At 47.6% G+C, this 12,277-nt stretch overlaps 1 protein-coding gene and 1 pseudogene across 1 annotated transcript; both read left to right on the top strand.

Annotated features, from left to right (window-relative positions):
• Positions 1–602: 602 nt before the first annotated feature.
• Positions 603–1,097, top strand: LOC133910817 ((-)-isopiperitenone reductase-like; annotated as a pseudogene).
• A 6,687-nt stretch (positions 1,098–7,784) lies between these two features.
• On the top strand, positions 7,785–10,353 carry LOC133913615 (adenylate isopentenyltransferase 5, chloroplastic-like). The gene has a single exon (XM_062356810.1). The coding sequence runs from the start codon at positions 8,794–8,796 to the stop codon at positions 9,808–9,810; it is 1,017 nt and encodes a 338-aa protein (XP_062212794.1). The 5' UTR covers positions 7,785–8,793; the 3' UTR covers positions 9,811–10,353.
• The last annotated feature ends 1,924 nt before the right edge of the window (positions 10,354–12,277 follow it).

Raw genomic sequence — 12,277 nt, forward strand, 5'->3', positions numbered from 1 at the left:
TTAGTGGTATATAGTGGAGTTAGAATATGATTCTTATAATCTGACCTCCTCATAAATATGAAAAGAGGACCATTGTTATAACCATTAAGGCATAATGATAGGTTCGCAGGAGACGACAATGGTACTATCGAGACCCAGAGCGGCTAGTATCGGAATCATGAGGAGTAGCGTCTATAGTCATATCTTAGGAATGTAGACTTAAGCTGAATCTCGTTAACAAATATCGTACATCTGGTGCCGTTTATGATCTCGCTTGCATCGTTTCGGTAGATCAATATGATGCTTTCGCTGGTTAATTTCCTAACATCGTCGAATCGGAGGTATTATATGGGGTCTGTTAATCGTCAAACGGACATTAAGTGCAGGAAATTAGCTAGCGTGTTCCGAACTTCAATTTGCTCGCTGGCCAGTTTGAACAAGATAATGTTATTTTGGTTTACGCATGCGACAGTTGCGTGGCATGGATCAGAGTCAGAGGCTTGAATGGTTGTGGAAAAGTTGCCGGGAGACTTACGACGCTGGAAAGGAAGGCCTGGGGACAAACTACTACGGCACAAAGTAAGTCATCGAGGCGCTGCTGCCTCCGCTGCCGGCTTCCGACGATGGAAGAATCGTTAATGTCTCCTCAGAGTTTGGGCAGCTCAGGGTAAGCAAGTTCCCTGCTTTTGGTGACCATATATACCATTCCAATTAATCAATCCAATGCCTGTGTGCACGCCTCGTGTCCGATCAACCAGTGCAGCTTTTCAGCAACGAGGAGCTGAAGCACGAGCTGGACGACGTCGAGAGACTGGACGAGTTGCTGGCAACGTTCCTTGAGGACATGGAGGCCGGCGGCCCGGCGCGGTGGAGGCGCGCGGGTGGCCGGTGGCTTTCTCGGCGTACAAGGTGTCCAAGCCGGCCCTAAACGCGTACTCGAGGATCCTGGCGCGGAGGCACCCCGCGCTGCGCGTCAACTGCATGCACCCGGCTACGTCAGGACCGACATGACCATAAATTCCGGGCTGCTCACGCCCGAGGAAGGCGGCAGCAGGGTGGCGGCGGTGGCGCTGCTGCCGGACGGCGGGCCGACCGTCTGTACTTCGCGTGACGCTTGACCATTGCCACTGGTCACCGAGGCCGTTCGGCCGGCCTTGTTTGATCATCTTCATCCAATGTTGTTTGGTCGATGGAATCAAGGAAGTGTGTTGGCCTGTGTGATGCTGAACTCGTCTGTAAGCTGGCGTCCCACGGCAGACTCTGGTCTCGTTTTGCTTTGAGTAAAACTTCAACGCAGGGCTAAGCCTCTGGTCTATAACAACATGGGCCTGCTACTTTGAGGTTGCAGTCGTGCTGAGAACAGAGCGTCTTGCCCGTACGTCCATGCCAGCGTTGGCGCGCGACGGCCGCTGGAGAAATTTGATGTCTCTCGCAGTTGTCCAGTTCACGCACGTTCCTTCCATACATGTGGACCGATTGACAAGCCATTAGTTGGTGGCGCGGCGCAACCACTTGGTAGTATGACTGCCCTTCCGGAGGCAAGTCTGGACTCTGGAGTCGGTCCGGATCTACCTGGGTGCCGTCTCTGTCTCTAGATGAGATTATGTGCCTATGCAGGCGCTTCAGCTCTGCAATCTGCATACTGGGATTCTACGGTTTTGCTCTGCTTCTTCTTCCCCTTTTCCGGGCTCGATCCGCCTTTTCATCACAGCCCGGCCGTCGCTGTCTAAATGAACCGCGACGTCTCGACGTCCCGTGACGCGAAATCTGTACTGTAGCCAGGCTTGCTCGTGCTGTTCCCTTTTTTCGGGTGCTCTGCTCTACCGGCTCCTGTTATGATTTTATTTTTAACACGGGGGAACTCTTGTTATGATGGGCACGGACAGGACGAGTCTCTTCCGTAATCACTGACATCCTCTTGTTATTGCTTGACTTGACTGACCGTGACGCGCTAGGCCGTGGTACCTTTTTTTAACCAAGCGGCAATAGAGGCAACTGTTATATTGAGTAGGGAAGTCTAAAGGACGAGAAAAAGGCAAACACTTGTGTTCTCTACTCCTACACCCGTTTAGATTGTTCAGCTGATTGATCCATCTAATAACGCTTGGATAAGGCACCAGAAGGTGGGTCCCACGCTGACCTTATCTCTTCATACGTTTCCCTTCCCTCTCGCTCCATCTTGCTCTCTCGGAAAGCTCTTCTGCTAGAGCACTTCGTGCTCATTGAAGATATGGGGGGCCGCCGCAATTCCCCTCTATTCTCATCCCTAATACGATTTCGATTTTTGATTTGGAGGTGGATTTATGCGATGTGGTTTTGATGCAGTGGATTGGAGAATCTGAAGCGAGGAATGGCTCACAAGAAGGTGAGTTCCTTTGATTTGCCTTTTTCCCTTTGTTCCCATCCTAAAATCGATTCGATTTGCATTATCCCCTATGTTTCCATCCCTAAATCGATCCGATTGTGCATTTTTCGCGTGGCGTTGAACTACCAACTCCGCTAACAGGGGCTCCGGGATGGCGCGCCCCTCCACCTCCGTTGGAGCGCAAGGCGGTGGGGAAGGGGTGGTCGATGATGATGCACGACCTGTCGGGCTCCCCCATGGCGATGGTGTCCATGGTCACACTATCCGTGCCCTCGCCGGGGACGGACCGCATGCGCCACTCCAACCCTAGCGTGTGGCTCGTCCTCCACCCGGTCGGCGACGGTGCTTGGGAGCCCATGGGCTCGCCTCGAGTGATGGTGCGAGCGTAGCGTCGCTGGCGCGTCCGACAATCTGGGCTACAACTTTGATCTCCTCATCCCCGGCGTGGACCACGCCGTCCCCCTGGCCGAGTCCTCCATCCCCGCATCCAAGTGTGGCAAGTTCGCCATCGACCTCACCACAGCCCATCCCCTTAGCCGGGGAGGCACGCCGGGATGTAGCCCCATGGGTAGCGGTGACTTCACCAACTAGCCAATGGGAAACTACTGTGGATTCGTCATGTCGGTGGCAGTACAAGGCGAGGGGCAGTGCAGCAAGCCGACGATGGAGGTCGGTGTGTCGCACATCATCATGTGCTTTTTTGATGTGCCAATTAGCCTAGAAGATGTTTCAATCAAATTGCCTTAAGATTAACATGGATTTGCTTTTGAAATTTGCATAATCAATTTGCTTTTCATTGCACCAATTTTTCTGAAGATTATACCCAAAAAAATGCTTATGTCCTAATATTTATTTGTGTTTAGGAATTACACAGTGCATACTAATTTACTACATTGGATTTTTAGCTCTGATGATTGTTCATTGGTTCATAATTTTCTAGATTCTATTCCACACAAATTTCTTTGGTTTTTGTTCAAAACATGGAGTAGATTTATCTAATTTGCCTTCTCATCATTTCTATTTTGCTTTCTGAATTTAGTCTAATTGCATGCACATTTCAACAAAATTGTTTTTATGTTTTCTTGGTGAATAGGGGAAGAACATATGGTATTCCCATCCACACGAACGTGCCTTGCTTCCTGCATGTTTCCCTCTTTCTCTCAGTGCATGCCTTGATTAGGAATGGAAAGGTTTGATTTCGGTTCTAATGTACCTCTCAAATCACAGCACAACATATATGAATTTGTTCCTTTCAGAGGATCATTATTTTTTGGGCAATTTGTCTTACAAGCATGGCAATGAACTTATATGAATTTTGTCCCCTTCAAATGATCTGCTTTTTTTTGTGTTTGTTCACATAATTGGTTGAATGAAGGCTCTAGTGTGGCATACTGTCATAGCATATGCGCTTTTTAATTTGAGCGATCTACTTCATGCTTCTTTTTTTCTCGTAATGATGACCTGTTGTTTCATTTTAGTGTCGGCAAACAAATCTAATTATATTATGTAAGCAAATTAATGGTTGTATACATGCAAACATATTATATCATGTAGGCACATATACACTATTGTGTAGGCAACTTTAGCACATATTGACTGAGTTATCTTCTACAATGAATAAGCTCAACACCCAGAAGTTTAATAAACATATTGTATGATTGTTCAGAAGCAATTCATTTATACATGACAAGCCTTTTATATGAATTTCATAGGCATATCTTGCTTATCTATTATGCAGTTTCAGAAGCATTTTATCTATACATAACAAGCCTTTTATATGAATTTCATAAGCATATCTTTCTTATCAATTATGCAGTTTCAGAAGTAATTTATTTATACATGACAAACCTTTTATATGAATTTCATAAGCATATCTTGCTTATCAATTATGCAGTTTCAGAAACAATTTATTTATACATGACAAGCCTTTTATATGAATTTTATAAGTGTATCTTGTTTATCAATTATGCAGTTTCAGAAGCAATTCATTTATACATGACAAGCCTTTTATATGAATTTTCTAGTTCACACTCTATTATGTGATATGTGAGCTTGTCTGCTTATGTATGTGTTTTTTAAGTTTAAACTCTAGTGCTATATGCACCACAGGTTAAGTATATGATATGTGCACCTATCTAGTCAGAAATTTTTTGAGGCAATTGTTTGAAATTGAGTGAAATTTGTGTGTTGTGTGTTATATGGAGACTGATCACCATGTTCATATTATCATATATGCTGAATAGCACTAGATATGAAAATTCACCTTTTCCACAACATGTGACCATATCATGTTCATATGAGATGCATATCATATCAATATGTGAACATTTTACTTTTTGAAGAAAAAGAAGATAAAACCCTAGCAGCTTTGTCTTTGTCTTGTGCTAGGAAGCGAGGGTGTGGCTGCGTTCATCACCAAATAGTAGTGGGCTTAGCCCAGGCATTGCCGCGCGCGGATGCCTACTCTGGATAGGTGGCTTGATTAGGAAACCAACTAATCAAGTAGTTTCCCAATTAGGAGTGTGCGGGCATAAGTCCATTTGGATGCACGTGCAGCCGTTAGCCAGATCCAAAGAAGAATAAAAGATCTCGAAAAGAACTAGGACAAAAGTGTGTGGGGTGGGGGTGGCAGAGGCCAAATTTAAGCCTATTCTCTTCTAATAAAGCAGTCAAAAGATCGTGCATCAGCAAAAGCCTACAGAGATGTCTTGTCTTTGATCTTCTATGTGATTCCTCTCGAGGTGTGCTCAAGGCAATCAAAGGTTATGTTATTCCACTCTTTCCAAATTTCCCAGTAGATAAGTATGATAAACGATTTAAAACCCTTAGGCGAAATGTTTGGTCCATACACCATAGTGATCCACCGTTGGTGCACGGAGGAGAAAGTCTGCCATGAATTTGGATGGGCCATCAGGTGGCCAATCCAAAGTGTTAGCTCGGCCCAAATGCGCCACGTGAAACAGCACTCTGTGAAGAGGTGATGTCTAGTCTTAGGGGTAAGCCTACACAGCACACAATGACGGTTACAAGGCCAACCTATACAGTCCAACTGATCTAAGGTCCACAACCTATTTAGGTTCGCTAGCCTGGCAAAGAATTTTCATTTAGGTGACGCCCAGACCCTCCAGAAGAGTGAGCAAATTGTAGTATGTCAGGTAAGGAATTGTGTCTTATAAGTCGAGCTCGCTGAGTACTCCCCATTTGGAGAAAGCTTCCAGGTGATGTCATCATGGGAGTTGTCATGTAATTGGACCTGCTAGGTCGCAGTCTAAAGATTCACAAACTCTATAAAATCATCCCACATGGCTTATGGAGCATTGCGAACCCAAGTAGAGTCAGCAATAGCATTCTTCAGCGATATGTTTTTTTACTTGAGGCACATAATAGATCGGTGCAAAATCACGAGGGCGCTGTCCACGGTGCCATGCTGCGTTCCAAAAGGAGATTTTATTACCACTACCAATGATGATGTTTGTTGATATCACAAATAACATTATGTCAGATTCATCATATGGGATCTCTGATCCCACCCATATCTTATAAGACGCCTTTCATTAGTTCCATAGCCATCGAAGCCAAAGGCATGAGAGAGGTTTTTGAGATTAAGGATTCCTAAATCTTCTTTGGTAGTCGAGCGACATATCTTACTACTCCAGTTAACCTTACATTTTCCCTTCAGATGGGCTCGGCCGAGGAAATGCCTTCGCATACGATCTACCATTTTAAGAACGCTTTTTGAAGCTTTGATGGATGTAAGATGGTAGATAGGTTGAGAGATGACTGATGAGTACCAACTTGATTGGGGTAAGCCGTCCGGCACCACCACGGCGGCCGGACGGGTTGGACTATTGAGCAGAGTTCCTGGACCGTCCACAAGACCGCACCCGCGCCAAGGCGGGAAGCCCAAGCGCACCGAGCCGCAACTCCCAAAAAGCCGCGCATGCACCGCACCACAACACACGTCTCGCGCTCGCGCGTCGCGATCCTCCCGTACGCGTCGCGTCGCGTGTTCCCCTACCAAACGGATTCCACTTCCACTTCTGTGCTCTATCGCAGTTCGCCATGTCCTCTCGTATCCGTAGGCGAATGATTGCCCTCGGCTCGGCGGTCACCCCACCACCGAGCCAGCGAGAACCGTCACGTCGTTTCGGCACGCGCGCGCGACCTCCACTCCACGAGCAATGCGGCCGCCGCCGCCGCCGTACGCGCCCGCCGCTCCAACCGCATGACCGAACCCCGCGCTGTCCGCGCCCCACGGGCTGGCTGGCGTGCCGTGTGGACGCTTTTGCGTACGTGATCCGGGCGGGTCTCCGGCGTCGGGCGCACTAGGAATCAGCAGATGCAGCGCACGGAGGAGCAACCGCACCGCAGGCGATCGATCAGCCACCGGTTCGAGTCTTTTACCACTTCGGGGGCCTGGCTGACACGTACCACTCGGGGGGCACCTGATCTGATCTGTTTCAGTTCTCCCCTGTGCACGTCCGCACAGAGCTAGCGCCCAGTTTCACTGTACACACACATCGATCCAGAGGATGTGCATGCACGATGTGTGGTGTAGGGTCTTGTTTACCTTTTTTCGTAGCTGCCGTTGCTTGTTTTGTTGCTGTTTGCGTTGCCTTTGTCGCTGTTGTAATCAGCTACGAAGAATCCTTCCTCTGCGCGGCCCACACTGCTTCGATCGTCTTCCACTTGAGTCCACGATGCGTTTTCTTTTGTGTGGTTGGCGGCTTGGCGCCTTGCCAAGGGCGGCCCGCGGCACTGTCCTGTCCTTACGATGAGCCAAACTAAAACAGCACTTGGTGCAATGCAAAGTGGACTGCCCTAGAAGTCAAGTTGTAGGCTACAACCGTACTCCTGCAACTTGCAAAAACACAAGATGTATGCCTTTCGGGTTCTAGCCTAGTGCTTTGCACCATTGAAAATCTCCAAGTGTGACAATATATGTTTCCCCCATCTGTTGGCGCCAACAGAAGTCTAACGAGCTGCAAGGTGGTATGTATGCATGAAAAAAAACAAAAAAAATCTCTTTTTGCTTTCGTCAAAACAAACGAAAAATTAAAGGGCACCGTTTTGATAATTTTCCTTTGGTGAATGATTCTCGAGAGAAGAAGCAGCGCCTAGTTGGTCAGTGCACGTTGTTGCGCTCGCATCCTCTGCGTTTGATACTGCTCGACGCCGGTTCTCACAAATTTTATAGAAACCCTTCTGTATTTCTTAAAAAAAATGATTCTCGAGAGTCATCCGTTGAATGTAGTTGCTAGCCACAAGATATTGGTGCTATAGCATTGGACTAGCCAGTCCACCGGCTGCGGTTGGTGCATCATTAACACATCATGTGCTGTTCTGCCTGACAGAGACTATAGCATGATCTGAACCATTTCAAAGAAAGAAATATTGAAGGATCATGATCCTCTGTCTACGTGAAGAAAAGAAAGCGACTAGACACACCTAGACCAGCGATTTTCTCCACAGGGAGATCGAGATCAACTCTTGTTGTGACAGCCGAAGAACTGCACTCGTTCCTACCCTATCTAGACCGAATTATGAAGGAGCAAACGCAAGTCCTCTCCATCGCCCATCCGTAGTCAACTGCAGTCATTATAAAGTGTCCTGATCCGCCGAAAAGCGCCGGGAAATAGACAGGACGTGCTCGGCTAGCATGAGCTCTGAACCAGCTTGAGATGCCAAGTTGAAGGCGTGGACGTCCGCTGGTCTCGCCGATCAGGTTGCCGGTTGGTTATATAATCAGAAATCCAGAACACCTTGTTTCCTTTTCTTTCCCCCTGCATTGAGAGCTTATCTGACAATCTGAACGAAACACTGAGAACAGAAGGCCAATTTTCAGAAGCAACTCGCGTGCACGTACAGTTCAGTACGTAGAAGATCAACCTGCAGGATTCCTACATGGAAAGAGATCCTCCGACGAAACGTCACTGTGATATGTGAGTCAACTCTTAGTGAGCCTCACACGTCAACGACGACGTCACGTTGCATCTGAGAAACCATTTCCTTCCTCCATGGTTGAAGCACGCCACCTGAGTTTCACTGAGGTTTCACAGACAGGCAAAGGCTGCGTAGCTTGGGAATGGAAACGGGACAGACCAACCCCAAGTCCCCAAAAAACAAGAAATTTTCTGGCATCTCCGCCACTAGTCCACTACAACACCATGCGGGTTTCGTTCTTCATCCAATCATCCCTAAGACGAGCGCAAAACCGCGCGCGCAATGATGAGTTGGCTCCATTCGCCGCATCCAGACCAGTATTAGTTACTACCACTTGGACCAGCCGGTTAACCCCTATAAATACCCTCGGGTCCTGCACGCCGAGAGCAGCAAGCGACCACCAAGAACGCGAGCAACCAAGCTCTGCACGAGCTTGATAGCTGGCTGACCAGTGATCACAAGCGCCAGCTCTAGAACTGAGAGATTCGTGCTTGCGATACACCGCTATGCCACTGTCCATGGCATCGGCTCCCGCCTTCCCGAGGCTGACGATGCCGCTGCCGCCAGCGATCACGCTCCCGGACGCCGCGGTCGCGGTGCCGCCGCAGCTGTCGGTCGTGGGTAGGCGCGTGGCGGCGAAGCACAAGGCCGTGGTGGTGCTGGGCGCGACGGGGACAGGCAAGTCGCGCCTGGCGATCGACCTCGCGCTGCGGTTCGGCGGCGAGGTGATCAACTCCGACAAGATGCAGGTGTACGCCGGCCTGGATGTGGCCACCAACAAAATGGCACCCGAGGAGTGCGCGGGGGTGCCGCACCACCTGCTCGGCGTGGCGCACCCGGACGCCGAGTTCACGGCCGCGGACTTCCGCTGCGAGGCCGCGCGCACCGCGGCCGCGACAGCCGCGCGGGGCCGCCTCCCCATCATCGCGGGCGGGTCCAACTCGTACGTCGAGGAGCTCGTGGAGGGGGACCGCCGCGCGTTCCGGGAGCGGTACGAGTGCTGCTTCCTCTGGGTGGACGTGCAGCTCCCCGTGCTGCACGACTTCGTCGCCCGCCGCGTCGACGAGATGTGCTGGCGCGGACTCGTCGAGGAGGTGGCCGCCGCCTTCGACCCCCGCCGCACCGAGTACTCCAGGGGCATATGGCGCGCCATCGGCGTGCCTGAGCTCGACGCGTACCTCCGGTCGCGCGGCCTCGACGTCGATGAAGACGAGCGCGCACGCATGCTCGACGCGGCCGTCAACGAGATCAAGGCGAACACGTCCCGCCTCGCCTGCCGCCAGCGCGGCAAGATCCAGCGGCTCGCGCACATGTGGCGCGTCCGCCGCGTCGATGCCACAGAGGTGTTCCTCAAGCGCGGCCACGAAGCCGACGAGGCGTGGCAGCGGCTCGTCGCCGCGCCATGCATAGACGCCGTCCGGTCCTTCCTTCTGGAAGACCAAAAATACAGCAGCATGGTCACCGCAGCTAAAGCCTCCATCTTCACCTCCACCGCCACCGCTGTAGCAGCCGCGGTTGTTTAACACCTACGTGCCTCAGCACGTACACAGTTACATGAACGCAAGACCATGCCGATGCCACGCGCCGATCGCCATTTGTGATCCCCTATCAGCTCTGAAGGTAGTAACACTGGAATGGCTGCATGCTCTGCTGCGTTCAAGCTCTCGATGACCGGGCAGAGTAAGCCTGTTCATATAGCTGACTCTGTTTGGGGTAGTAATTATTTTCTCCAGATATTTAACTTTTTGCCACTGTTACGGGTGAGTGGTAACAAATTTGCCATCATGTCTACATTCAGTGACTCAGGTAGCCTCATATATCGGTGAGAGATTGAATTGACATATGATAAGAGTGGCAAATAGTTAAATAATCAATTTTCCTTCTCATTTTGTCTGTACTTTTGTAAGAGATGATCTATCAAGTGCGTGAGAGAGAGCGAATTTTGAGGGTATTTTTCTCTTATCCAAAAATGTGTAATAGACGGCGGCACTGTTGATTTGGCGTGATGTAACAGGCTCTTGATGTAAAATAGAGAGAGTTCTTGGTGAAATTTTCATGAGCAGAAATGATTTCTTATGAGATGAGAGGTGAATATCTGCTAGTCATTATCGTAATCTGAACTTTTTATGGTCGCCATTGAGTTGCGTTATCAAGAATCTCATTTGTTGCGCACTTACAATAGTGTAGGACTATCTATATGCTCCTGTCCCTTTTGTTCTTAACTGAGACCTCAGTGTGTATATCCCAACAATATATATGGATATATCCCGAATCTGTGTCTCCAAATTGTATATACTTTCAATAAGTGGGCTAGGTGATATCAAATTATAACTATGTAGAATATGTAGTGTTTATTTTTCTTTTTATGGTCATCCGTGGTGCTTTGTGTAGCACATATATTTGGTGTTTGTGTAGAACTACACTGTATTTACTAACCATTCAGCATGTCCTTTGTATTTGCCTGTGGATCGAAGTTGACATCTGTATTATTTTTTATCTTTTTTTCAACTCTAGCACTTGATCATGGAAACATGCTCATGCATGATTGAGATTAGTTAGGAGTGGACTTTGCATGCAAGGTCAAGGCATTAGATCATCAGGGCGCAGGGTCCTGCCGTTCTTGCTATATTCGTCTTCTTCCTCAAAGTCAACTCCATATTATGCCAATCAGGCGATGCCTAGGCATGATGCCCCAGTGTTTGCGTACTTGAGGTCGTTAAGCAAGTGATCGTCAGTAGCTAGTGCCTCTGGCTCTAAAGGTCAATCAACCACAATTTGTTAGAAGATACAACCATATGACACTGAGAATACACCTGCAATCAAGCACCTTTTGGTTTTAATTTATTTAATAGATTCTCTGGTCAACACTAGCCATGACCAACTGCTTGGACACGCGGATAAATGAGAACAATCGATAATTTTACTTCCATTTGACAATAATGTGCTCTAGAGTTTCCTGATTTTTCAATAATAAACATTTTGTTCAGAAAGTAAAAACATTTTTTTTTGAAGAAGAAAGTCAAACTGCTCTGCTTTTAAACCCCCCCCCCCCCCCCCCCGCAGGCTCTCGAAGAAAAGGAGAGGAAGAAAGTCAAACGGTTCTGCAGAAATAGATGGGCAAATTATATATTCATACGGTGCGTGTAAAGAAAAGGAGAGGAAGACTGGAGGAACCACCAAATGCAAATAGCAAGAGGGATATTGAGTAATGAGGATGGTATTGATATAAATTTTTAATTGAAGTCAACGCAAGAGCTTACAGAACTTCCTTCTGGAGCATGGTTTATAGTGCAACACTGAACTATGATGAGCCACAAAAATATTCTGAATTTGTGGTACATAAGCCAATGAACTTCTATTGGGCCCAAGTTCTTTATTTGCACTGCATATATGTATGGGATTAGTAGTTAGATTGTGCAAATAATTATAAGATTAGACTTCCCAAAGTAATTAGAACCTAGAAACCCAAACCAGTCCATGGTATTATCATTTGCTAGAATATATTTTTTAGGACATTTGCTAGAATATTTTGTACATATCAACCACTTGGGTGGTGTCCTTTCTTCTCTTTTCTTTGCTTTTCGTTGCAAAAGTGACGATGATATTTGTCAATGACTGGTTGAAAAACGGCTTCCATGAATTGCATACAATTTCCTTTTCATGCAACAGTGAGCCAATCATGAGTGGACGTGGATCCACTTCTTATCCATTCATATTATAAGTTTTTGTATGAGTTGTTGCCCAAAAACTTTTTGCTCTTTGTTTTCTGTAAAAAAAATCTTGTATGCATGCAAGAAAATAGCTGACGTCAACTCTGGGCCAGTCCACTACTAGCCACAGGCTGGAAGGGACGATAATTTTATTAATTAATCGATAAACTACTTTAAGAAAGTATAAGACAACTTGCATATGTCTATATTGTCTTTTGTTGTGGTAATTATACATGGTAGTTGTAAGTTGTTGTGTGCTCTAAAATTATTTTTAGTTGTG

Source organism: Phragmites australis, chromosome 3 (assembly GCF_958298935.1).
Source record: "Phragmites australis chromosome 3, lpPhrAust1.1, whole genome shotgun sequence".
Taxonomy (NCBI): Eukaryota; Viridiplantae; Streptophyta; class Magnoliopsida; order Poales; family Poaceae; genus Phragmites; species Phragmites australis.